The sequence below is a fragment of the Hibiscus syriacus genome, unplaced genomic scaffold (assembly GCF_006381635.1).
Source record: "Hibiscus syriacus cultivar Baekdansim isolate YM2019G1 unplaced genomic scaffold, ASM638163v2 tig00110657_pilon, whole genome shotgun sequence".
In the NCBI taxonomy this organism is placed as follows: Eukaryota; Viridiplantae; Streptophyta; class Magnoliopsida; order Malvales; family Malvaceae; genus Hibiscus; species Hibiscus syriacus.
The window spans coordinates 149,785-177,389 of record NW_024062817.1 but is presented as its reverse complement, the minus strand read 5'-3'; the positions used below and the strand labels follow the sequence as shown (position 1 = coordinate 177,389).

General features: G+C 33.1%; 3 protein-coding genes and 1 pseudogene across 3 annotated transcripts; 2 read left to right on the top strand and 2 right to left on the bottom strand.

Moving 5' to 3' along the window:
- The first annotated feature begins 3,812 nt into the window (after positions 1 to 3,812).
- Positions 3,813 to 4,467, top strand: LOC120137407 (annotated as a pseudogene).
- Positions 4,468 to 5,942: 1,475 nt separating this feature from the next.
- On the bottom strand, positions 5,943 to 13,855 carry LOC120137395 (floral homeotic protein AGAMOUS-like). The gene is made up of 9 exons (XM_039153148.1): positions 13,838 to 13,855; positions 9,648 to 9,897; positions 7,249 to 7,327; positions 7,048 to 7,109; positions 6,850 to 6,949; positions 6,718 to 6,759; positions 6,512 to 6,553; positions 6,223 to 6,395; positions 5,943 to 6,121 (listed from the first exon to the last, which is right to left on the bottom strand). The coding sequence occupies exons 2-9, from the start codon at positions 9,893 to 9,895 to the stop codon at positions 6,118 to 6,120; spliced, it is 750 nt and encodes a 249-aa protein (XP_039009079.1). The 5' UTR covers positions 9,896 to 9,897; positions 13,838 to 13,855; the 3' UTR covers positions 5,943 to 6,117.
- A 4,222-nt stretch (positions 13,856 to 18,077) lies between these two features.
- On the top strand, positions 18,078 to 19,622 carry LOC120137396 (seipin-2-like). Its single transcript, XM_039153150.1, has 2 exons — positions 18,078 to 18,593; positions 19,311 to 19,622. Exons 1-2 carry the CDS (start codon positions 18,099 to 18,101, stop codon positions 19,476 to 19,478), a joined length of 663 nt encoding a protein of 220 aa, XP_039009081.1. The 5' UTR covers positions 18,078 to 18,098; the 3' UTR covers positions 19,479 to 19,622.
- A 1,524-nt stretch (positions 19,623 to 21,146) lies between these two features.
- LOC120137391 (aquaporin NIP1-2-like) lies at positions 21,147 to 22,665 on the bottom strand. The gene is made up of 5 exons (XM_039153145.1): positions 22,481 to 22,665; positions 22,183 to 22,407; positions 21,911 to 22,108; positions 21,624 to 21,685; positions 21,147 to 21,428 (listed from the first exon to the last, which is right to left on the bottom strand). Exons 1-5 carry the CDS (start codon positions 22,625 to 22,627, stop codon positions 21,215 to 21,217), a joined length of 846 nt encoding a protein of 281 aa, XP_039009076.1. The 5' UTR covers positions 22,628 to 22,665; the 3' UTR covers positions 21,147 to 21,214.
- Between the last annotated feature and the right edge of the window lie 4,940 nt (positions 22,666 to 27,605).

Sequence of the window (27,605 nt, the reverse complement as noted above, 5' to 3'; positions counted from 1 at the left end):
GTGAAGCAAATGGAAAATTATATTTAACGACACTGGAAGAGAAGTAAAAATGAGAACAACTCAAGGCCAAATTTGTAAAGTCCAAGAAATAATCATATATATATTCATCTTCTGCTTCTTCTTTTGTCGAATATTTTGTATCTCATACCAGTTATGGTTTTTATCCTTCATATCATGCTTCAAAGGAGACTTAGCCGAATTGGGTTGGAGGTTCATGGGATGCAATGCAAAGCACTCAAGCATCTTCGACAGAATATGCGGGTGAGGGTGAATGTGATCATATTATGTAAGGTCAATCAGTTAGCCAATTCGTGTCAAAGACGATAATGATGACGTCAAATACCTTAAGTTCTCCATCATTGTATTTCGAAGATGGATTTCAAATTGGAGTGATGTTCGAAACACCTCCTGTTAAAGTACCAAACAAAGACGAAGACAATCAAGGCAGACGACTATGACGTACTCGACAAGCCTCGCGCCATTATCATTTGACCACTCCTTGGCATCATCATGAATTACACAAATACAAATAGATATTATTATGCATTGTATTAGTTTGTAATACCTTTTATTTATTTTGAAATAAAATTATTTTTAATATTTTTTTAAAATATTTTTTTAATTTTACATTTGACAAAACTATTCACGTCGATGTGACAAGTTTTAACTGTTCATTTTTTCTAAAATTCAAAAGATGCTTGTTGTCCAACGATTAGTTTTTTTTAATCCAATGGAAACTCGTCACCTCGACGTGATGATTTTTTTTTTTGCTTTTTTCATTTTAAATTATTTACTGAACTAAAAAAATTAATTTCAAACCGGACAAGCCTACTAATCTGAGACAATTAAAAAATTATTTCCAAGAAACTCATCACCTTGACATGATGAGTTTTCCTATTACTTTATAATTTGTTGTAGATTGCAAAATAAAGTCTTGTGTGGCCTATTGGGCCAAATAATTTCGACGCATGTTGTATTGGGCCAAAAAAACCATTTATTATGTCCCGCATCATGTTTTTATGGACAAATACTCCTAAAGATATCTATAAAAATGGATCGTTGAATGAGTTAAATTGGATGTCATATATATATAGATGATAACGAGTTGAGATGAGTTGAATTTTCAGTAAGCATGACTCAATAAGTATTTTTTTTATTCAAATTTGATTTGATTTAAGTTTAGAGAGGTTCCATCCTATCTAAAATCTAATTTGAATTTTAAGATAAAAATATACACTCAATTCGACACAGATATACATTTTTTATTCATCAAAATAAGGATCTAATTAAAAAATTTAGAGAGCGATATTATAGTAATTGTCGCTAAATATATAGATGAAAATTATACTATAATCCCAAGCTAGATAAAAGATTTATCACTCTAAACCAAATCCAACCTCACCATGTACAAAACTCAACTCGACCTTGATTTATTTATTTTTGAAAATATAGACCAAATCGAGTTAGGTCAGAATTCGTAAGATGTCAAATTGTCATTCCTACACACGAACACACACGTGCACGCGCGCATGCACCCCACCAGCACACACACGTACGCGCACGCATATTACTTGATAGATTTGTTAAGAATGAAGAGTTAGAAATTTGATTTCTAAACGATGTCATTTTAAATTCTTACAAAATGAGAGGAGAAAAAAGAAAAAGAATAAAATGTCATCAGATTTTTTTGTCATGCCGTTAATCATTTGTGATTTAAAACTCAAGTGACCAAAAAAAAATGCCAAAACTGAATGATTGAATTGAATTTTCTTAAAGATTAATAACCAAATAAAAAATAAGAAAAAGGTTGAATGATGAAATATATAATTTATCAGATACAAAAACTTTAACCTGTGAAAGATTGTTTGCTATTGCTACAGCATCTAAAAGTTAAATAAACTCTAAACTATCTATAAATCTCATTTTTTTTCCTTCAAGTCCTAAACGGTTAAACCTCTAACCTATGTGCTAATATGTTATATTTGTATATATATTCCACTCTTTTTGAAGAATTTATGCTTTTCAATGTTTTGGATAAATTTAAGATTCTCAATTTTATTTTAACTTCATTTAAATTTGCGATAATGGTTATAAAAAATATTATATATATATATATATAACTCTCGTCAAAGCTTGATGTTTATTGTATCTGTAATCATGAACAAGTAAGTAGGAGTGAACAAAATTCAATTCGACTCGAATAAATTGATTATTTTTAAAATTTTGAATTATTGGAGTCAGTTAAAATTATTGAATTAGTTTTCAATTTTGATTTGAGTTCGAAATTTCATCAATTCAAAAAATTAAAAATCAAATTTTACTATTTTGTGATTTAGTCATTGATTTTCTTTTCTCCAGTTCATCTTTCATTTTAAGTTCATTTTGACTAAATTTGAATCACATGCCCTATATTAATGTAGAATATATATTTAACTTCAATTTCTTTTATGAAAACAATTTTTCTCTTTTTATATTCTAGTCCTTAATTTTGTATGATTTCGTCATTATTCAATTTCTTCTTCCCTTTAACTCCTTTGATCAAATTTGAATTGCATGCTCCACTACCACTATATAATACCTACTAACTTCAATTCCTATTTTTAACAATAAATTTATTTTTTAATTTAATCTCTCAACTTTACATTTTATTCAATTTGGTCACTCGATTACAATATTTTATAAATTATTTATTGCCATCAATATACTTTATAATTTTAAATGGTAATTGAAGCATGTCGGTCAATGCAACATTATTGTTGATATTTTACATTTTTTCTCTTATAAAAAAATATTTATCATAATTCATCTCGATAAAATAAAAATTTAGCATTATAATTTAAATTTGTGGATCCAAATATAGATTCCTCACACAACCACCGCCTGAAATTAATGCATGCAACGTACTACTTCAACCGTTGCAGCTAAAAGAAATAAGGTAAACTACATATTTAGTATAGGTACTATTATTGTTTTTCATTTTGATACCTGAACTTTATTTTTTTCAAAACATACCTATCGTATAGTTTAGGTTTCATTTTGATACACCCATTTTTAAAAACTTAGAAGTAATGTTAACGTGTCACCACAAGGTAATGTCATGTCATCATTGAAAAAATGTCACAACAATAGTTCTGTTAATTTATTAATGGTGAGATACCAAATTGAAATTTAAACTAAACATTAGGTATGACTTTGAAAAAAAATTGGGTACGAAAACGAAATAAAAGTAATATTTTAGATATCAAACATGTAATTTACCCAAGAAACAATATTACTTTTTTATCAGAGATTGAAACCACTTAAGATAAGACAATATGATCATTCTTAATCACTCTAACAATTAACGAATCTCATAAATAATATCACTTTGCATTTGAGTTTTGATGATTGAATGAGATCTTATCCCCCTTTTCTCTATATAAATCCTCATCCAATGGCGTTTATTCACTAAGGATGCTTTCACAAACACACACATTTCCATTTTCCATCATTCTTTTGGGCACTCTTTCTCCATTGACGTGATTAATACCATAATGATAGTTTTTTTCTTAATCACTGAATTAGATGCCGCAACGGCTCAATAGGAGTGTGATTCTCTCAATTCAATTTATTGAATTTGTAATGTCTAGATTTGAACTCTTATATTACTTAAAAGATCTAATACCTTATCCTAATAAATTGTATTAATAGTTTAAAGATTGAACTTAAATCATTTAAAATTTAAGGGTGAACTAAAATGTGGGTCATAGTTTGACGTTGTAGGTGTGATTAACCCTTAAATATACATATATTTCCCATGTTTTTATCCATTAATGTCCTTTGATGAGTTGCATAAAATGGTGGGGATGAACGGTTTTCAGGCATTGTACAACTATGGAGCCAGGAAGTTAGTGTTGATCGGATTAGGTCAGATCGGTTGCATTCCCAATGAGTTGGTTTACAGCAGTAGAGATGGTCGAACTTGTGCGGAGAGAATCAATGCTGCCAACAGGATGTTCAATAAAAAGCTAAGGAGCCTGGTTGATCAATTCAATAACACTATTTCTGATGCTAAATTCATCTACATTGTCGCTTATGGAATTTTCCAAGGCATCACAAGCAACCTCACATCATACGGTAGACATATCGAGTTTTGATTCGATCAAATTAATTCCAAAAACATAAAAATTGGTCATTGTCCATTCCGTCCTAGTGCCATCCCTAGTAGTAACATAAAAGTGAGAATGATAATGCACTAATGATTTGGTATTATGGATTATTTCACGGTGTTGTGGAGTGAGGAGGAACAATGGGCAACTTACATGCTTGCCTTTCCAAACTCCATGCGAGAACAGGGATGAGTACATGTTTTGGGATCCCTTTTATCCAAGTGAGGCTGCCAATGTGATCTTCGGTAGACGATCCTACAGGGCTCAGTCTCCCGCTGATGCTTACCCCGTCGATATTCGCCGCCTTTCACAGCTCTGAAGTGGCAACTATAGATATTTAATTCAAAATTTCATGTGGTTCATTATATTTTTGTGTTGTTCTGAATAATAAGTTTCATATTGTTCCAAGGAAAGTGACGACTATAGATAAATAAGGAAAGTGGCTTGATTATTTGGTGGAAGAAATAAATTGGAAGGAAAATAAGGATTTATGGTGGATATATTAAATTATGTCTACAAGCCGCACATTGTCTCTGTATAAAACTATATTTCTTATGTTAATTTTTTATTGAAAGATGAAATTCATTAAATAGCATTCTTCGAGTTCCGTGTGAAGCATTATAGTCCCAAATATTTTCTTCTTTGTCCATGACTTTTTTTTTCTTTTAAGGTTTCCACTTAAGTATAAGTCTCGTTTAGGGATGAGCACGAGACTCGAACTCGACATGTTTCGATCTAACACAATTTTATTGGGTTGAGTTTCTTTAAGAAAAAACTATGTGTCAGAACAGGCTTTCTACAAAATGTGTTTGGGTCAGTTTGAGTTTATGGTGAAAATATATAACCCAACTTGATCCGAAAACTATGTAATTCCAACTTATATATTTAGGGATAATTACAATAATGCACTTCTTTATATTGTTTATTTTTAATTAGATCCTTCTTTTATTGAATAAAATTAATATTTTTTATAAATTTATTTATTTCATCCGATCAGGTTGAGTTTGGGTTTTATCTCAACAGAACGGATTTGGTTTGAGTTGGGTACATATTTTTCGGATCAGGCTAAGTTGACTGAAAATCCGACCCAACCCATGCTCATCCTAGTCTCGTTTTCGTGTTTATTTTATAGGTAGTTCCCCCCCCCCCCAATTATTGTAACATCTATAATTTCTAAAATCCTTAAACAAAAACAAGTACAATTATTTATTAACACTATTTTTATGCTTCATTTATTTAAAATTTGAGACAATATGTTTTATGAGAAAGATAATAAATTTAGGTATGACGAGACTGTTTTATCATTCTCTGCGTAATCGGTTATATGCATACCAGATTTATAGGTATTTAATCATATTATGTTGAAACAATCGATGACGATTCGAATCAAGTAACGAGATGTTTTAGATAGGCCAGTCTATAATTTCTTTCCATCGTCCATAACAATGCCATACTAGATTCGGATTCAATAATGATGGGAACATCGACGAACCATCCTATCTCGAGAAACACCTCCAATACAATTTTGATGGCCATTATCACTTCAGCCAATTCAGGTCCAACAGCCGCACACTTAACCGAAAACAAAGCTCGAACTACTCTTCCGCCTCTGGCTTTATCTCCTATAATCATTACATACTATTGAATATATATATAAGATATGGGTTCAAGTAGTTGTGTCCATACGGTACACGTGGATTATATATAGAATGAGAAATGCTAATGATTCATGAGAGATGGGATTCGTAGAATCTTAATGCATGTTTCTAAACACATGGAACGAGACTCCTTGTCTGAAAACAAACTTATCAGTCTTACACACACATTCTACATATCTTAAGACATGGCAGAAGAGTTCTACAGTCCTCCATTTAAGGAAAGTTAATTAATCCTGCCTTATATAGTAGCTTTCTCATCTCAATATCTCAGCTGCGCCACCGCGATTATCACCACGTGCACCGCCTCGACATTAGCTGCACACAGCGGTAGAAACTTGTTATAGACCAACCGTGGATCATGAAACATCAGCCAAGACGTAGACAAAGTTGTTATTTTTTCTTGCAAAGATTCTTACACTAATTGAAGGGCTATCTGGTCTTGTTGCTGAGGGTAATAATTTGCAGGTTGTAAAGCATCGACTTGAAAATAGTTCCGAGAGTCGAATTGTTGCAGTTGAATCGCCTCGAAGGCATTCGATCCTCCGGGCATCGAGTTCATGTTCTGTTGCTTCCTTTCGTTCTCAGCTATCTGCAACAGTGGAGCAACGGATTGTCGATTCGAGATTCGAGTTCAGTTAATTATCTGAGACATATACCGTGTAATGTGAGATTTCGAACACATAAAAGAAAGAAAAGAGATCAGACCTTGGCTCGGAGAAGCTGGTTACTGTTATGCAAGTCAATCTCCTGCAATGAACATGTCTATAATCACTCATACAGATCGAAATAAAACGGATTCGGACAATGAAAATTTGAATTCGAATCTTAATCCATTGCATATAGTAGCTAGAAAACTCGAATATTATCCGACTCAGCAAGAAAACAAATGGGATATTCACAAATATTCTTACCCTTTTCTGCATATACTCAACGTCTGCAAACAGCAGCTCATTCTGGTAGAATTTAAAGGGAAAAAAATCAAATCTTCTTTCAAACGAATTACACTTGTAAATTACATGAATTATCAATCACAAAAGACATACCTTCTTGGAACGGATTCTGCTGATTCCTCTTTCTAAACGACCCTCCAAGCTCTTAAGATCCTTCATAGGCAATCCCACCAGTGACTCACCCAGCATGTTCCTGGAATTATACATATATCATTGCTAGAGAAGAAGATTCATAGAGAAGATCATAAATGGTGGAAGGTGAATGAGAAATTGAAAATTATGGGAAACAACCTGTTTGTATTCTGCAGATTCCGAATTAGGTTTCGGAGTTTTTCAGCTTCTTGCTGGTAATACTGTATTTGGGTATGCCAATTAAAAGGGTCAAGAGCTTATTTGGGTAAAATATAAATATTAAGGGTTTATTCGAATATAAAAGAAGTTTAGGGATCTTATTCAATAAAATAGAAAGAATGAGGGTCGAGTTTATCATACCTGAGCATTAACTTCTGCAACTGACCCAGTATTGGAGGGATCACAAGCCTTCTTGTACCTATCAATTGTTTCTTTAACACTGCAAACATTTGTGTTAATTACATCAAATAAATTAAATTTGCAAACAAGCCGAATTAAATATGCAACATACTATTCGGAATTCTAATATTGTATGTAGTTTTCAAAGGCAGTATCCACGTACCAAGGAAATATATTACTGTTACTTCAAATAATGTTAAATTTTCAAAACTTGCTTGTCGAGGAGAGGTAAAATGTCATGCATTTTCTTTAGAAATGAATTTTTGGCCTTTACGATTTTAACCTCAAAGTTAGACACCTTATCTGATCTTGAAATTTAACCTCGTTTTTTCCGTACTCATCGAAAACTTATTAAAAAGTCATGTCATCTGTTCTTAACCAATAATATTTTTACATCTCATTTTTTCCCAAGATAAATATTACCTCTTTCCTACGTGTAACTAGGTAGTTATTTTCGATTAATATAAGTTCTAAGTTAAATTAAGAAAATACTATAATGTTAAAAAAAAGTTTTCATCCAACGGTCAAATCAACCAACTTTATCAGTTAACTGAACCCAATACGAAACCTTAGAAGCCACGATTATACCTTAATTTCGTCGAGCCAGTGATTGGCTAAGCCTGCCATGCTGGCGCTGTTTTAAGCACCATGATTGGCTCAGACCTCTCCTATGGTCAAAACTGGTGCCGGGTGTCAGACACCCATTACACTGAGGTTAACACCCTATGTCGTACGTTATTTTAGTTATTAACCACCTTGTTTTAAGTAAATAGATCTAAATATGGTTTGGATATAAATAATTGAAATATAGGAAAGTGAAAGCAAAACCTAAAAGAAGAATTCATTTATTTATTTGATAAAAAAACTATAAATAAAACAGTGAATTTTGTCAGATCCTGTCAGTGTCTGAAACTGTGAAGCAGCAGCCACAGTTACAAGTTTTCACGGAAACAAGCCAAAACCTCAGAACTCTCCCATTGGCTCGCAGTTGCCGTACGTTGTCTCAGAGAAGACAACTCTGCTGACTCACTTTTTCCCTCTGTTTTCTTGGTTTAATTGTTATCCCAGTCCCTGTCTCTTCAAACCTTTTAAATTTAGTCCCTATTAATTAAACCTTTTCTTAAAACGGAGTATTCAAATTTAAAAAAAGTTCATGTTTTTTTAAACCAGACAAGTTTAAAGAGTACAAGGACTGGGGAAAGGTTAAACCTTTTTTTAAGTCTCAAAACTTGCACGAATAAATCTAAGCAAAGATCTTTCACAAATGCAAAACCGAGAAGCTAATGCCAACAGAGTTGACATTGTAATGATGACTCGTTCAGCTAAATTTTTATTGGCTCAATCAACTCACTTTCCCAAACAAAAGCATGAAAATGAGATCCACGAAGAAGGAAAGAAAATTTTTCATATATATCCCAATGTGTTCTGCAATGACGAAGAATATATATATATATATATATAAACCCCATTTGCCAGTAATCAAGGAACTGAGAGAATCGGGTGGTGACGTGAACAAAATATTCTGTAACTAAGACAAACTACCAACCTAATGTTTACTGTTATGGGGTGCTCAAAACCCTAATGTGGTGAAAATGATTATTTTACTTCATTTAAGGGTTACCACTTACCAGTTAAAAGCATTCAACGGGGGGTTGTTACCCTAATGTGGTTAATGAACAAAAACCCTAATTTGGGCATGTTTGATTGTGAACAAGGAGAATTCACGGGGTACCCAAGTTGGGATTTAGAAGGGAAAAACCCTAATCTTGATGTGATTGAATTGCGGCTTGATTTGTTTGTGATTGGTCGGAAAAAGGAGGTTTTGTTTTTGAAAACCCTAATTTGCTGTCCCATTAACTATGTTTCATTGTTTTGAAAATCCGAGCTGATCGAAACATGACGGATCAAATTTATGCTATATAGGCCCTTAGCCCAATGGCTATGACAGAAGAAGGGAAAGCAAGCATAAGATTTAACAACAATGGACTGTTATATACATATATGTATATGTATATCTAATACTTATATATTGCACCAGATCTATGTATCCACCAAAGTGGGAACTCAAGAAAAGATCATAAAAAGCCATATATATATAAAGCCCTAAAGCTTATACAAGTAAAAAGGACAAAATAGAAGCAAGAAAGACAACTGAATCTTAGTTTAAGAGAACTCCATCAAAAGCTTTACACCAGAATATATAAAAACTACGTAAATCTGCTCATCAAAGATCTGTTCCAAACCCCAAATCTTCACTAAGCTGACACCAACATATATGTATGTAACTATGTGTATATATATGATAAATCTTTGTGAAATTGAGAACAAAGTGGGGGGAAATGTGTAAATAATTGTGATACCTGTTATTAGCATACTCGTAGAGGCGGCCACGGCTCGAGAAGACGATCAAAGCGACCTCTGCGTCGCAGAGAACCGAGAGCTCGTAGGCCTTCTTCAGCAACCCGTTGCGGCGCTTGCAGAAGGTAACTTGACGGTTCGTCGTGTTTTCGATTCGCTTGATCTCGATCTTTCCCCTCCCCGTTTTCTTCTGGGGAGAGTCCTCGCGAGATTCATTGGGGTACACCATGATTCCAAACTGTATAAACATAAAATAATACAAACTGGTAATAGTATCATCATCATCTTAGAAACACTGTTAAGTTTCACAGGGGAAAAAGTATAATTATTCTTTGAAAAAGTACATATAGAATTGAAGACATATATGTGTGTGTGTGTGATTAAAGAGAGCTAGTGAAGAAACAGTGAATCTGGATTGAAACCCCAAGTGAGTGAAGCAATGAAAACTGATTAAAAGGATTGTGTTTCAGTTTATAGCGGGTGACTAACCTTGAAAGGAAAGAAAATGATAAGAAAAGAGAGGAAAAAGAAAAGGCAAGCAAGTATGATAATTAAAGAGAGAAACAAGAAAAGAAGAAAAGAGTTTCTTGATGTGTTTTTTGTTTCTTTTAGCTGCAAATCTCTGACCAGAAGAGTGCAGAAAATGGAAGCAAGAAGGGGTTGAGAGGTGTCTATTTATAAATGCAAACAACCAGAAAACCTTCTCTTTATCTTCATTTTGTATAACCAGCTAATTAATCCTCCACTCTTTTTTAGTTCTATTATATTCCCCATTTTCAGTGGTGTTTGGATTTCAACTGTATTCGATAATTATATGAGTCGATTCGGGTCAAATACTTCAACCGAGAGCCTCTCTCAACATTATTTCTTCTATCGACAAGACTTCAACTCAGATCTTATTCGAAAAGTATGTGAAGTTTCTTGGTATGGGAAATTATATTAAGCGTGAAGGAATAATAAAGAAAAGTTAAAGTTGGGAATCATCACTTGTATGGCTCGGACATCATTAACCATTAAACCTTTTTTTTCATTTTACTTTTTCATGTGATTGTGAATGGAGAGAGAGAGAGAGAGAAAGAGAGAGAGGACAGTTTGAAAGGGAGACTATTAATGGTGGTGAAAGAGACGTTAGGTTAAGGCTCCGTTTGTTTACTTGAAATTCTTTTCCTCAAGAGAAATTTCTTCCATGGGCACACATTAGTTTCGAAACATATTCGAGATTCGTGATTTTTCCTTTTAACGGTATCCTCCTTAAAATTTACATTTTTATATCTCAACACGTTTCGGAGATTTGTGAATTTTTCTTAAATCTTTAATATTATTTCTGAAGTTTGCAATTGCTAATATAAAATCATGTATTAATGGGAAATGGCAATGGAGACAATCATTGGAGTAGTCACTCTGCCTTACCCACCTAGAAGCGTTATAGCTTAGCTACCCATTTATAAATTACAAACCAAAGCATTCACCTTGGAACTGTGTTTCACTTCATGTCTGGGGACACTAAATTATGGGCCTCCCGTTTGTTTTCTTGCCCACATTTGGCTCTTCTCTCCACTGTTGACTTTATGCACCATCCGTTCATGCTTTCCTTCTTTCTGTATTCTCCATTCTTCTCTCTCAGTTTTCGGAATCAAAGTATGTTGATGATCATGTAAAGAAAAAAAAACAGCCATTGTAATGCATTTTCAAACCGAGCACAACGCAAACAATGTGCGTACGTCTTACTACGCAACTGTTTGAAATCGAGCAAAGCACATTAATTATTCTTCTGATACGATACCATAAAACTCTAAGCAACGCACATTAATAGTCCACCGAAATTTCAGTATGACTGGATTATGCACATCAAGCTGGATGCATGTGAGAAGCTTTTCCACAAGTTTGAGTGCAGTTTCTATTCATGGCTTGGAGACTCAACCTTCTGTTTTCCAAAACAGAAAGCAGTAATCATCGGTTGGTTCCCATTGGCCGGTTATCTCTTTGTGGGTCACAGCAAGCAAACCTTTACCCTCTTCAGAGTCTCCATAAAGTGAGGACCACAGCTCAACCATCCATGGCTGCCATCTATATATGACCCCTTTCTCACTTGGCTTCACCATTATTATTGGTAACCAATTTAATTGATCTAATCGGATCGACTTAACATCGACCGGTTTGGTCGGTTAAGTTGTTTAATTGAGTTTTACATTAAAGTTTAGTTAAGTTGATCAATTCGATTATAAGTTCAAAATAATATATAATAAGGTGACATTTCTCAAATTCAATAATTCATAATTATTTAAAATAAAATATCTAAAGAAAAATTCAATATGAATAATAGTTATTTCAAATCATGCAAAAACGGTTTGAAATATTATAATGTTTAATGTCTTAAAATTTACAAACAAAATAATCCCAAAAATTAAATAAATAACAATTTTGAATAAAAGATCCGAGTAAAAATCTCACACTACGAATAATAAAAAACTCGACCCTACCACGGTTATACACGACCGACGCGAGGCCCCCACGGCGACGAGAGCGAGCCAAGGCTCACGGGTTTTACAAACCAGTATCGTTCAATGACGACGACGGCGGCGATGGGAGATGTCGAGGTACATGAACAACGATTGACGACCCTACCTACGAGACCGAACGACGAATCAGCGATAAGGGCGAGGAGCGGCGCTGCTACAAGGATTAGACCCAAGGGTTTTGTTTTTTTAGACAAATGGTTTAATTACAAATAAGGCCATTCGACTTTCTATGGTTTTGGAAGAATGGATCCAAACTTTGAAAATTTACAATTTGACCACTATTCTCAGTTTAGAATTTTTGTCAAAATTTCCCAAATTCTAGAGTTTTAAGATTTGGGGGTCAATTGGGGGTGTTACGGTTTAGTTAAGTTGATAAAATCGATTATGAAATTCTTTAAATGAGGATGGAAAACAAATGAGGTAAAAACTAATTTAACTTTCATTAATCCACGGCTGGTGCAACAAAGAGAACAATTTATGTGTTAGTTGATTAATGTACCATCCTTGATGTTTGATGAAAATTGGGTAAAAAGGGATATACATAGTCCTCTTGTTCAAAACGTATAGACCATGCTTCATTTGTCATAAATAAATAAAATCGACATCGAACAAAATGATCCAAAATATCTTTAGACTATTCTTCACGATTTATGTATCTAAAAGTAATTAAATGTTCAACTTAGATTTAAACCTTTGATAGTTAATTAAAGACTAAATATTTCAGGAAGAGACCGATTCGAACTTACTTAGATAATGATCTTTATTATCAGTTCCCTTACAAAAATCCTTATTAGAGATTGATAATCTTATTGTTCAAATGATTAAGTGACATTAGCATCTTCTTATTTAGGATTCAAATCTTATCTCTCTTTTAATTTTAATTATAAGAATTAATAGAGTACGTATGCAAAGGTTGGTTTTTAATAAACTATTTTAACCCAAAAAAGCCACAGTCGAATAAAAACAACAAAATAATTATAAATTTTAATCATTTAATTAATAAATTTTACGTACTTCACTTTTTTTTTTTTTTTGAATTTACGGTAAAATCAAAGAAAACACAAGAAAAGAGAAAGAAGGTAGGGCAAAATTAAATTGTTGCCAATATAAACTAAATATTCCGTGTGCAATATTATTGCGAGGACCACAAATTATGCTACATTTGGAATTGAATGATTTTGAGAGAAAAAATTCCCGAGAAAGTGAATTCTGTCAATGCAAATACCTAATTCCCATTAATGCAACTCTATTTCTAGGCAAGTCACCATCTCACCATCTTTCTTATTATTTTCAACGGCGTTTTTTTGTGACGTTTGTAGTATCGCCGTAGATGTTTTTAATGGCGCTTAAAAACGCCGCTATAGTAAAAAAATACCACAAAAAACCATTTTTGATGTAGTGTTCTTTGAAGCTATTATTATGGATCATAATATTAAGTAATCAACATTATATTACAATTTGATGACACCGTTTAATAAATATGTCCAAGAAAGAACTCATCAAGTGGTTTCGATGATTAAATGAAGTATTGTTCTTTCTAGAAATTATGGGTTCGAACATATGTATCTATGAGTATGTAAGCATTGTAAATGATTAAGAAATATTATGAACATATACTACCTTATAATCACCATAAAACTATTAAGTTGAAAAATATGTCAAGGAAAAAGTTTAAAAAAAATATCATGATGGTCCTTAGAGAAGATGATGGTAATTTTTGTGCGTGTGTCTATATACACATACGCGCACGCGCGCGCATATATATATATATATATATATATATATATATATTATTCTCTGTTGAGATGGTGAACTTTTTTATTCAAATGATCGAACCCTTGATTGTAAAATAATGGTATTCGAATAAAGATTTAATTTATAAATTAACTCTTGAATTATACTTGTTTACTCATTATAATTCCTGAACTTTCTTTTGAAGTTGAAAAAAATTGTGGGTAAAATGAGACAAATGATAACTCATGTGTCAAAGTGTGCCAACAAAATTATATATTAAGATGGGAAAATGGGTATAATTTAGATCATTGTTATTTTAATATAAGGTCGACTCTATTAAAACCATATTCAATAAATAACAATAGACATAAGTTGAAACGATAAAATTCAAAAAATGTGTGTTGCATAAAATGTATCTTTCTCATTTTGATCGGTTATCGCACCTAAGGAAAATGAGTGTCACGTAAAATATACTTTTTGACAAGACACCTTCACTCTACGTAACATAAAAATATATCATTTTTATAAATAATCTATAAAGTGTTATAATCATAAATAAAAATAAAATAGTATTTTTAATGGTATGTGATTATTATAATGTAATATCCATTCAAGAAAATTTTAACTAATTAATAACACATATTTTACAAACACGGCTACTCAAACTGACATCTTTTTGAGAAAATATTATTATTTTTTATCACTGAATTCGTTTAATGAGTTCAATAAAATGATATATTTAAATATAAAAAAACCCTTTATTCCTGTATGGAAGTAACATGTAAAAGCAATCAATTTGAATTTGTTTTTGTATTATCATTACCAGTTTGCAAAGCAAGTCCATACATATGACAGCGATGGCATTGGCAATTTGCCAATTGGCACTAACCAATTATGTAGTGTAAAGATCCCACATGGTAGGGTCAGGGTCCTCAGATGTGGCCTCCGAGGGCCTGTTAGAGGACAATTCCCAATGTAGAAACTGTGCTTCCAAGCTTTATAAAATTGTCTTGGATAAGTCCCAGAAGGTATTCAATAATATGAAAGGCATGTTAGGCTTACTATTTTTTTATTTCAATTATTATATACTAGAATTCAATGTCAGTGAATCAGCAAAGAACAATGTCTGGCTGGGGTTTCAGTTCAACTTTAACAGTAAAAAAATGCAACTTCATTCAGCCATTCAGGAAGCTACCCCCACAGTCATAATATTGTATGAACATGAAAATGATCATAATATTGTTGTAACTTATCATCCTTTAAATAAGATTTTAAGTTCGAATCTTATGATAAAATAAACCAAAAATTCACATTCTAAAATAAGGTCCGACTTAATTCGATTATAGAATTAGTTAAAGATCTTTTTTTTTTTTTGAAGGAAAAAACCAGCGAACATCTCTTTATTTGGCTCAAGGATGTATGTAACTCTAAAACTTATGAGAAAAAAATAATTAAATTTTTAAATTTTGTTGTATTCAATTAAATTTTCAAATCTATAAATTAAACCAATTAAATTCTTTTAACAAAAAAAAAAGTTGAATTAATGAAACCTTCGAGCAATTTTAAATGTTGAATCTTAATAATTCTTTTTCCTACGATATTATTATTATTATTATTGTGTGGAACACTTTGATTCTATCATATTAAGTTTTATATATTTTTTTAAATAAAATTGCAATGAAGAAATATTAAATTTTTGAAAATTTATTAGAAAATGATAATTTTCGAAGAATTGAGTTGGCATATAATGTGTTAGGTCAGGTATATATTGATATTAATACGAAATTATTATTATTATGTATATAACACCACTCCTTGTTGCTAAATGAAAACATCAATATGATAACGATGGGATGCACTTACGTTAGAGTTTAATTTCAAGTTTCAAGTGAATTTGATTTCATGAACCATTACTTTCATCAAACATTCTCATTTCAACCATCAATAATAATAATATAATAACAATAATAACAAATACTATTATTATTATGATAATTATTTAATACTAAATATTGTTTTTTAAAATTTCATAGATATTATAAAAAATTCATCACATGTTATTAATTAATATGTGTGTGATGAGAGATTCATTAATTGGTCGAATTATTAAAGACGTTTATGTTTTCTTATATTGTGTGAATCTGAACCCACATTTATTTCAAAAATCTAAATACTTCTATACTTAATAAAATAATATACATGTGATAAAAAATTATTATATATTTTTAATATGTTAATATAGTTTAAACTATAATGTACCCATAATATAGTTTTAAATTTTATAACAAATAAAATATAATGATTTACTCAATTTATATATGTATATTTTTTATAATTTATCTAATTACAAATAAGTAAAATATCATGATTAATATATATTTAATTATTTACATTAAATAAATTATTAAATATTTTAAATTTATTAAAAACTCAATAAACATAATATATCTTTTAGTAGGGGTGTCCAAATCTAGGTACCCGGGTCTTCGGGTAGTTGATAGAGCTGGGTATACGGGCTACCCGCTTGTTTAGCCCGCGAGTTTTGACGGTGCGAGCTTAAACGGAGCGTTTTAAAAAGCCCGCAATCATAAACGGTCTTGAATTCTAAGGTTCGCGACCCGTCCATTTAACCCGCGGGCTAAACGGACTTACCCGTTTACCGTTACTGTTTATGTGAAAAAAGAGAAAAGTTGGGGAGATAGAGAGAAACGACGGAGAAGGAAAACAAAAAAATGAGGCCATAGTTCCTAAAATTTTATAACGGCGTATATATAATATAAGTCACACAAAACAACGTATTTTAGGGATTTAGGGCAATCATGACAAGTTTTAATGTGCTAATCGTGTAAGGCTCTACCCACTTTTGAATTAATGCAATATAATCCTCAAATATAATTTATTATTTTAATTTTGCACTCCAATTTTATGTATATTTTTTATCACTGTCTCAAGTTTTATATATTATTTGCATATTTGCATATTATTTTACTTTTTCTTTTTAATTTAATTATTATATTTATATATGGTTTAATACTTTGATTTTTTTAACGTATATGTTTATAGTTTTTCTTATGATTATTTATTGGAGTATAATAAACGTTTTATGACTTATTTATATATATATTGATGGTATTAATTATAAATGGTAAATATGTATATAAAAAGATGAAAATACTTTTGCTTATGTTATCATATTACGTTACTATAGGTATAATTAATACGTTCGAACTTCAAAATTGAATATCATCAAATTAAAACGTGAATTGGGTTTCAGATTTCAGTGCACATAAAATGTGAATTAGGCTATGGCTAAAATGCACATAAAACGCAAATTGGGCTAAACGTGAATTGTCTTCCGTAAAACATAAAATAAATTAAAAAATAATTAAATTAAGCGGCTACCCACGGGTAATACCCATTAAACCACGGGTTTAATGGTCCGGGCTAATAAGCCTGCAATTTAAACGAGCTTTATATTTTGAAGCTCGAAGCCCGTACTGGCCGCGGGTTATACGGGTAGCCCGCTGGCCTTAACCCATATACTCAGCTCTAGTAGTTGATTGGTCGACTCGTGTGTCGACCCGGATGTTGTGGTACCAGTAATTCGAGTATTCGAGTATTCACTTTTTTATTATTTTCAAATTATTAATTTAAAAAGAACCTACAACTTATTTTATTAAATAAAATATTATATTAATTATTAAATAAAAATAATTGTAATCGAGTACACGAATAAATATAATTTTGTGAATTCGATCCGAAAAATATCAGGTCAGATACCTAGCCCAATCAAATAATCTTTTTTAAATAATTATCCGATTTTTTTAATTCGGGTCATCGGATCAACCGGATGTGTCAACTTAGTCGGGTAATTTTGAATATCCATATCTTTTAGAGTTAAATATTTTTAATTTACACACTAAAGTATACTAAACCGTAATTTTGTTGGGGGAAGGGGAGAGAATTGGAAATTTGTCAGAGAGAGAGAGAGAGAGAGAGAGAGAGAGAGAGAGAGAGAGATCAAACCGTCGTATAATCGACATATTTCCCGATGGAATCTCAAAGCTCCGACGAAGAGGATCAGTTATTCGACGCACTTGACGACTTCCTCTTTTACGATTGCCTTACATGTGACCAATCAGAGCCTTCCACGTCTCACGCTCCGTTACGTTACCTATATCAGTTTTGAGTCACGGTTGCATGTTTATTATTGATCCTTTTCAAGCTTTCAGCCATGGTAGAGCTTATATAATCACAAAGTTGTTAAATTTATGGGATTCGATTTGTGGGTATTTTGGTCCTATGATGAATGAATGCATGAATTATCATAAATTAAAATGGAACCTCCTGTTTCGATTCGGCTTGGGAATGTTCTTTGCTACATATGTTGGCTGCGTTTTGTTTGGATTAATGTTAACTTCACTTGCTACTAGTGGGGTTCTGATGAGGTATTTGGTGGAGGAACCATTGGAGATAGAGGAAATGTTGAACATCAGTTATACTAAGAGTAGTCCGGTTGCATTGGTTCCGATTGTATCTTGTGCTGCTGTCGGTTGTGATTCGAACTGTATGGAGAAGATAGTTGTTTGGAAGAATGTGGGTCCCCGAGTAATACCGATGGATCACAAATTGAGGGTTACAGTTTCTTTGACATTGCCAGAGTCAGAGTACAGCAAAAATCTTGGGATGTTCCAGGTATTTGTTTGATTACGGAATGCAGAGGTTGATATTATTTTCATGTTATTTTACTTCTTCATTTATGGTTTACATTTTATATCTAGAAACCGAATTTATAGCTCTGATTGTAGTTAATGTTTGGTTACATTCTGTACCTTTTAATCTACTTATCATATAACATGTTAAGAAGTAACTTGACATAGGAAGTTAGTAAATTGTCTTGTTGTGGCACTCGGAGTGTCAAGAATCTGGCAATTTCCCCCCCCCCCAGGTTATTTACCTCTTGAGCAGGTGGAAACTGTGCAGCCAGTATGTTTGCAGGAAATTATAGTATTGCTAACCTACTTCAGGGAATATTGTAGTATTCTGCTTCTTATGTTAGAATGTTGATAGGTTAGTGGCAACCTAATACCATAAGAATGTTCTAGAATAAGTAGGATGATTTTCCGGAGATTAATCAATTGCGTATTAGCCACATGACCTTAGTCTTGGACCACTCGTCTCTTCTCTCCATTACTTGCATTCTTTTTCTGTGTATTACATTCTCATGAACATTTCTATCTCATATGTATTAAATAACGTAATACAATGATTGAGTTTGATGTTAATTTGGCTGAAAACTGAGTCTTCTTCGTGAGTAGTGGATTTCATTTAGCTTTATCAGTAAATTAACCCATGATTTTTTGTAGTTAACAAATCGGTATATGATGACTTATATCGTTTTTCTTTTTGAAGGTGAGGGTAGATTTCCATTCTATTAAAGGTGAAACTCTTGCCAGCTCAAGCCATCCATGCATGTTGAAATTTAGAAGTGAGCCTATCTGCCTTTTACCGACATTCTTCAAGGTTGCTCCTCTAATCACCGGCTACACTTCAGAAGCAGACTTTGAATCTGAAGATTAGAGGTTTAAAGGAAGGAACCGTACCTACTGCTTGCCTAAGGGTAATACTTGAACAACGAGTGGAGTTCAGACCGGGTGCTGGTATTCCTGAATTATACGATGCGTCCCTTATCCTTGACTAAGAACTTCCTTTTATCAAAAGAATCTTATGGTATTGGAGGAGAACTATTTTCGTATGGGTCAGCATGGCATTGTTTATGACACAGGTACTGTTTACATTAGTTAATTGTAGACATTTACTCATTCCAAGGAAACGGACCAGAGATGGTTCTTCTAGGAGCGCGTCTACTCGGAATAGTCAGCAAGCACTGCAGAGCTGAAGTTAATAAAGCACTGCAGAGCACTTTATTTTTTTCAACCCTTTTGTGCATGAAAACTCAACTACTTCCTATGTAGTTGATGAGTAACTGATTTTTTGGCTGATTAGTGGTTGCCTAGATGAAGGAAAGCAACTTTTTTGCCTAGCTTTAGTTACCATGTTGTTACCTAGGTTTATCATGAACAAGATCTCACTTGTGTTTCATGTTTACAACGTCTGTCTCGTAATTCTAATAATGATGACTAATGTCGATATCGAAAAATCAAAATTAGTTTTTTCAATATAGACGCATATGTGACTTTATTTGATTAATCAATAGTAGATTTCCATGCAATGTAGGAATCATGTGCTTGTTGAACATGAAGGCTCCTCAGTAGGGATGGCAAACGGGTACAGTTTTGTGGATTCCGCACCGCATCCGCTCCAATTGGAGCGGGGATGGGTATAATTTTAGCGGGTAGTGGGCGGGTGTAGATTTATAAAGTGGTACCCGTCGTGGGTGGTGGGCGGGTAATGAGTTTGAGACATTACCCGCCCGCATCCGCCCGCTCCACATCCGCCCGCCCAACTAAATATCTATTAAATTTTGGACCATAATGAATTTAGGTGTAATTTTATAGACTAATTTATAAATTTTAATATTGTATAATATATAACATATAATTTAACCAAAATATTAAGGATATTTAGTCTTTAATATGGTCTTTAATTAGGGAAATGTTCGGCTCTTTGATTAAACCCATAATCTCACTAACCACGCCACTTTCCATGTTCTTTAGCCCATGCTACCCATACAAATACAAATTAGCCGTACTATAAGCATTAACATCAAAAACAGCAGTTTCCATGTTCTTTAGCCCCTCAAAACCCATATTAGGCGCACTATGAGCATTAACATCGAAAGCAACTCAACAATCCAGCTCTGCGACTACATGCTCCCTACAATCTGTCTCCATAACATTCATAGAGCCACTCCTCTGACAAATTGAAGCATGCGTTGCTACCCCATCACGAACTGTCTGGGAACCAACTCCAACATCCCATTAGTTTGTTGTCAGGCGGGTCTAGATGGGTATATCGCTAGTGGGTAGTGGGTGTGGGGATGAATTTGAAAATGTACCCGCGTGGGCGGGTGTGGATTTGAAAATTTGTACCCATCATGGGTGGTGGGCGGGTGGTGGATTGAAAAATATTAGGTGGGGATGGGGATGAGGGAGGGGGTATCCGCACCCGACCCGCCCGTTTGCCATCCCTACTCCTCAGTTTGAACAACCTTTCGAAGGCGGTGCATACTATGAGATGCATATGGGACATGGAGCATGGAACATGAAACATGTGATCTCAACTATATAGAGTTTTGATTTACACAAATAAAGCAAAAAAAAAACCCTTAGTTTTATAGGGTTTTAAGTAACATTTTAACCACAGTTACGTGAACTCTTGAGGGAAGAAGCACTCTTGGTTATCTCCCTCAATGGCTTGTCAGTGTACCTCACCATGTTATAAACCCAAGCACCCGACACAGCCCCGAATGTTGGCGCGGTCAGATATATCCATATCCCTCTGTAATGGTTCGACACAATTGCAGGTCCCAAGCTCCTTGCTGGGTTCATTGATGCTCCTGTAATTGGCCTGCCCATGCATCAGGTATAAAGTTGAAGTGATTAAAAAGGGTTAATTACATCATAAATCCTCAAACTATTGAATAGATTCTAAAATTAGTTCCTTCTAATCAAGTCTTCAGAGTACAAGTATTATATCAATCAAATCCTTCCGTCAAGGAAGTATTAGATATAGCCTAAGTAGGTTAAGGGAAAAGTTAAGTACCCAGCAAACATTACATTAAGCAGCACAGTGGCGCCAACGGCAAGTCCAGCAAGTTCTCCAATCTGTAAATAAATAATTACTGTTTTTAATAAATGTTATAATAAATAAATACGCCTTTTAATAGGTATTTTAGCCTAATTAATCAATGTTATAATAAATAAATACGAATTTTAATCTACTTAAAATTTGAATTTAACCTTTTAGACCTTTACCCTGTGAATTGGGTGGTCCTCTTTGTAAAAAGATGTATTGATGGGCATTGAAGGCATATGGGGTTGGCTACTTACTGCTCTGTTATCAGTTGCAACACCGGAGATAATGAACATGAGATAGAAAGTGATGATGAACTCGATTACGAAAGCCTGCAAATCCGACCCCTGCGGTGACGTTCCGGCAAACACGTCGTGTGGTCCACTAAACAACAACCTTAGAGTACCAGCAGCCAGAGTTGATCCCGTAACTTGAGCCAATATATAAGCCGGCACCTAAACAAAAAACCATTGGGAACTCCGCACAGCATGGCATTGAAATACACAAATTGCTTAATCAAGAATTTCACCTGTCTGAGAGGAAATCGTCTGCAAGTAGCAAAAGCAATGGTGACAGCCGGGTTGAAATGAGCACCGGAGATGTGACCGACCGAGTAAACCAAGACCATCACGGCCAATCCCCACACTATCGAAATCCCCGGAAGCGAAACCACTTTCTCATTGTTTACGTTCACTACCACGGATGCACAACCGGCGAATATCAAGAAATATGTGCCCAACAACTCGGCCATCAGCTACAAATTCATCATCATCATATCAATAACATAATATATAAAAAGATGGATAGATAAATAGATGGGTAGATGCCTTTTGTATGAAAGATACAGATAAACCGATGTCGGAGATCGAGTCTTTTCTTTTAGGAGCCGATGGAGGAGGAAGATGAGCATTGGTTTCACCATTTACATTCAAAACCACTTCTTGGTTTCCATTAGTGCAATTGTTCTCAGCCATGACAAGAAAATCAGTACCAAAGAAATAAACCCAAAACAAAGTAGAACAAAAAGACAGAAAGATCGCTTCTTGTGTTACGCTTTTGTCTTCTCAACAACCAAGGGAACAAGAGTTCTGCAATAACCTATCAAATTAAGGCAATATAAGGGTCAGCTTGGATAATTAAAAAAAGAAGAAAAAAAATGGATTTTTCAATAGAGAAAAGAGAGATTTGACTTTGAACATATTTATTTTATGCTATATATATATATATATATATTATGGACTTTGGAGATAACGTTGAAAAATGGGACTGTATGAACAGAGAGAGCAAAGCATTGAGAATTCATGATTCTAAGTTCAACTACTCACCGGTTATACAGAAAGTCGTGAATGCCAACATGTAGATGGTAAAGGTTTCCATTCAACAGCGTAAATTTTAGGGTTTGATCCAGTTTTGGGAAAAGTTTTATGTAATTATTTGCGCCATTTATGTCCATATATATATTTGATGTTTATCTTTAGAGTATAATGATTTTATCATATATTTGTGTCATGTCCGTGTATATATATGTTTGGGGGGAAATTATGTCTAATCGACATTGAATTATTTATATATATATATAGCGAGAGAGAAAATTATTCTAAATACAACTTAATTTTAAGATTTGTATCGATCTTATAACTTAATTTTAAATTGATTAAATTGTGTAGATGAACTTCTATTTTGGTTTCATGTACAACATTAAACCGTGATAATGTAGTCGTTTTCTTTCTTGTTGATCTAATTTATATATTGATTTTGTTATTAAATTTTAAAATACTTCAATTTTAGGTATTGAATTTTTTTGTTGTTGGCAATTAACCTTATGTCATCGACTGTCCTTTGTGGCAAGACCAATACCAAAATATTAGTACTTCATTCATCTTTCTTCTTCTTAGATTGGTTTTTCACGAAACCGTCTCAAAAAAATGAAAATTCTTTAAAGGTTCGATGTACTAATATTTCGATCTCCTCCGATAATCATCCAATGAGATTTATTTTGAGGTATATTGTTTGTATTTTCAAAATAATACTTATCACTGTTTAGATATTCGAATAAACTGTCCAAACCTTGAAAATGATGAATTTTTTTTATTATTTTTGTGAGTTTAAAGAGATTTTAAAAAAATATAAACCAACGATAGTGGAGAACGATGAATGAGTTAAATAGTGTCTAGGATGATCTCAAAAAAAATATTAAAGAATAACAATTTTGATGACTATTAAAATAGATAGAAAAACACAACTTTGATGAAAAAGAAGATGAGATAATATATAAAAAAAAAGTTAATTTTCATGTCCGCATCAATGTTGTCATGTCATATTATTAATGGATTAATGATTTAATGTTATAATTAAAATCATAGTAAAAGTTTAATGAGATAAACTAATCTATCTAAAATTTAGTAATAAAATTATTATGAAACTTTGTGATATTTAGTGTAATTTATCCAAATATTTAAGATAAAGTCTATCTTAAATTAAGTTTTCTAAAGAAAAAAAAAGAGAGTAAATCACGCATTTCATTATTGAATAGGATAATAGAAAATTTGAATAACAAGACACGAATTCAAGTTAAGTTAAATATAATAATAATAAATCAAGTTAAGTTAAATATAATAATAATAATAACCTTTATTCGTGAAAATATTAGTAAAATTTGAATCGCATGGTATGCAAAGGGTATCTTATAGGGGATGTTGCGTGGGACTGGATGCAATTTGCGTAATCACAGCCTAGCTAGTTATGGGTAAACAAGTAATTAACACCTCAACAATATTCTAAAAATATATATGTATTTGTCCCTTTCATTCCCATGGTAGATCATCAATCTCTACCGCCTTTCGTATTCCTTCTATATCAACACACCAAATATGATATATTTGCAGTCAACGGGGAATTTTCGATAGGTACTCAACCCCCACATATATCATATATAGAGTCCAGTATAATTTTAATTTTTACAATTACGTCTTTATACTCTAATTTTTTCAACATTAAATTCTTATTTGTATTATTTTTTATTTAAAAATATTTGTTAATCTCTTAATTTTATTTAAGTATCAAATTGAGAAAAAGGAAGATTAAACATAAAGAATTATAAAGTTATTTTATCTTTTTTTTATAGTTATCACGATCCACGCAATCTCGATGACTAATCGACGGCAACTACGACGAGATATGACTAGGAGGATGACATGAGCTATGTCGGTGGTGGTTGTTGTGGTTGAAAAGGATGGTGACAGTGGGTTAAGGTTAGGATTTGAGGATTTTAGGGATTTGGGGTTATTTTATAATTTAAGAGAAATTAATTTTTTTATAAATATAATAATATTTTTAATATTTTTAAAAAATAAGTTTCAAAATCATCAGATTATGACACATGTCACTTAACGGTGTGAAAATTAACACCGTTAATAGCCCAAGCACCTAAATTGGTAACATTTGTAACGTTAAACACCTGGATAAGTCAAAAAATAGTTTAGGCACCTATTTGGGAAAGCGATATAGTTTGTGCTTAGTTTGGTATTAAGCCTTTCTAAAATCATATTATTTATTTATTAAAGTTTTACAGACATAACATCCGGTCTTGTTGTTACGTCGTGCGGTACTTAAATGGGACAATTCCCATACGAATCGGCATTCCATAGATGACAAGAGTCATTCCCTCATTTCATTAGCCAATCCATCATAAGTCATGCCATACTTGGCAAGAGTTGTTCCCTCACCTCATTAGTTAATTGTATAACAACCTATCAAAATAGACAAACCATGTATTAGTTTACAAACCACAATATAATCTCAAAATTACAAGTATTTTTGTAAGGGAGATTCACTGGGCATCCATTCCTCAACCAAGAGCATGATATGGAAGACATAAACCCCAAACTATCCCTAAGTACTAATCCTAGATAGATGTTATAACATCCACTTGTCTCAATGCCCATACACCTCTACCCACATAAGCCTAAGCGAAAATCGCTTACACCATAATAGCTCCACATGCTAGCTTAGGGTAAGAGATGGTGAAATAAATAAATAATATAATTTTAAAAATAAAATAAATATTTTAACATATGTTTATATATTATAAATATACTTTTTTAAATTATTTAATATAAATTTTATAAAAAATATAAATAATTATTTTTTTTTTATTTTCAAAGAAAGTGGAAAATTATTCTTTAATTTAATAACGATATAAGTAAATTTTAAGTTCAATATAATAAAAAAAGATTCAATCTATAGTTGAGTGGCTAAGCTTTCTATCATTAATTTAAAGTGTCTAATATTCAAATCTTATAATCATCAGTAAATATTTATGTTGTGGTGATATCGTTATTCGTTATGTAAGTTCAATAAGAAAATATGGTAAAATTAACTCAAATGAGTAGCTTAATATTAGCATATTGAGATTGAGTGTGAGTGAAGTCAGTTTAGCAGTGATATCAGTTAGTTGAGCAGCTGAGCTGTATGCATGGTGTGAGGTTGTTGAGTGTATGTGTGTGTGAAAGTCAATAGTTTGTTATGAGGTTGTTACAAATCTGTTATGGTTGGCTGTAAACAAACTATAAATAGGCGTTAAGCCCTCACTGCAAAGTATGAATATAATGAATTTGTTTACTGAAATTTACTTTCAAGTGTATTCCATCATGGTATCATTCGCTTTCTGTTCCTGAGGTGTTTTTTGCTTCGCTGCTTCATCTGCTAGTAGCCATGGATGCTGGGTCTGCTAAAACGTTCACTCACAAGAAGGTGAATGTTGTTCTTGATGAGTCGAATTTCTTACTCTGGAAGCAGCAAGTTCTGCTAACGGTTCGTAGCCATCGCCTCGAGCGGTTATTAACTGGTTCGCTGCAGCCTCCGCCTGAATTTATAGTAGGTGCGAATGGTGAATCTATGACGAACGAGGTGTATGACGATTTTGTAGCACAAGATAGTGCACTGGCGTCGTGGCTATTGTCAACCATTAGCTCTCATCTACTTTCTCAATTCGTTGGTGCGGAGACAACAATGGTTTGGAACAAAGTGCAGCAGTTCTTCGCGAGTCGCTCTACAACAGCAGTCATTAGTCTGCATTACAAGCTTCAATCTCTTAAAAAGGGAGATGACAGCATGAGGACCTATCTCACTCGGATTAAGGAGGTCTGTGATGCATTGGCATCATGTGATAGTGCGATCTCCCCTGCCGAGCAAGTAGCCAGCATCTTAAAAGGCTCATCCAGAGATTATCAACCTTATGTTGCTTTTATTACAATAATGAAAGATTCTCTCTCGCTTGATAAGGTATGTTCTTTGTTGATTGATGCTGAGACTCAAATGGCTGGATTTGATACTCGAGATGATCAGTTTCCAATGAGTGCTCATGTTGCTAATCTGAGCGCTGGTTCCAAATCGAGCAACACAAATTCTTACAATTGATCTGTCTACCGTAATGAGTCTGGTTATTCTACTCGTGGACGTGGTCGTGGAGACCACGGGTTCAGTGCCAGCTATGTGGAAAAAATGGTCACCTAGTGGCTGATTGGTGGCATCAGTTTGATCAAAATTTCTCTGGTAAAGGTTATGCTCGTCCTTCATCAAGAGATAATTCTAGTAATGCTCATTACTCTAGTCTTGAAGCTGTAGAGAATGCAACATGTTCCTGCTGTACTAAAGGACTTGCTGAGGCTCATAGAGCTTCCACCTCTAGTGGTTCATGTGCCTACGATAACGAAAAATCTGCTCTCGGTGTCAAAGCTTGCTAAAGACAACGATGTTTACTTTGAATTTCGAGCTTCAAGTTACTGTGTTCGAGATGAGAGGTCTGGAGAAATTTTGTTGCGTGGTGAAGAACGAGGTGGTTTGTATTTCTTTCAGTCGAATATGGATACTACGAGTAGTGGTCAGGCACAAACTTATATTGCATTGTCTCCAAATAAGCTGTATGAACTTTGGCATAGGCGCCTAGGGCAT

Coding starts and splice junctions, on each gene's coding strand:
- LOC120137395 (XM_039153148.1), bottom strand. CDS start 9,895: ATGTTTATACAGTTTGGAATCATGGTGTACCCCAATGAATCTCGCGAG. Junction 7,110..7,248: donor TTGCAGAAGTTAATGCTCAG/GTATGATAAACT, acceptor ACCCAAATACAG/TATTACCAGCAAGAAGCTGA. Junction 6,760..6,849: donor GCAGAATCCGTTCCAAGAAG/GTATGTCTTTTG, acceptor AAATTCTACCAG/AATGAGCTGCTGTTTGCAGA.
- LOC120137396 (XM_039153150.1), top strand. CDS start 18,099: ATGTTTATTATTGATCCTTTTCAAGCTTTCAGCCATGGTAGAGCTTAT. Junction 18,594..19,310: donor AAAATCTTGGGATGTTCCAG/GTATTTGTTTGA, acceptor TTCTTTTTGAAG/GTGAGGGTAGATTTCCATTC.
- LOC120137391 (XM_039153145.1), bottom strand. CDS start 22,627: ATGGCTGAGAACAATTGCACTAATGGAAACCAAGAAGTGGTTTTGAAT. Junction 22,408..22,480: donor CTGTATCTTTCATACAAAAG/GCATCTACCCAT, acceptor ATGAATTTGTAG/CTGATGGCCGAGTTGTTGGG. Junction 22,109..22,182: donor GACGATTTCCTCTCAGACAG/GTGAAATTCTTG, acceptor TTTTTTGTTTAG/GTGCCGGCTTATATATTGGC.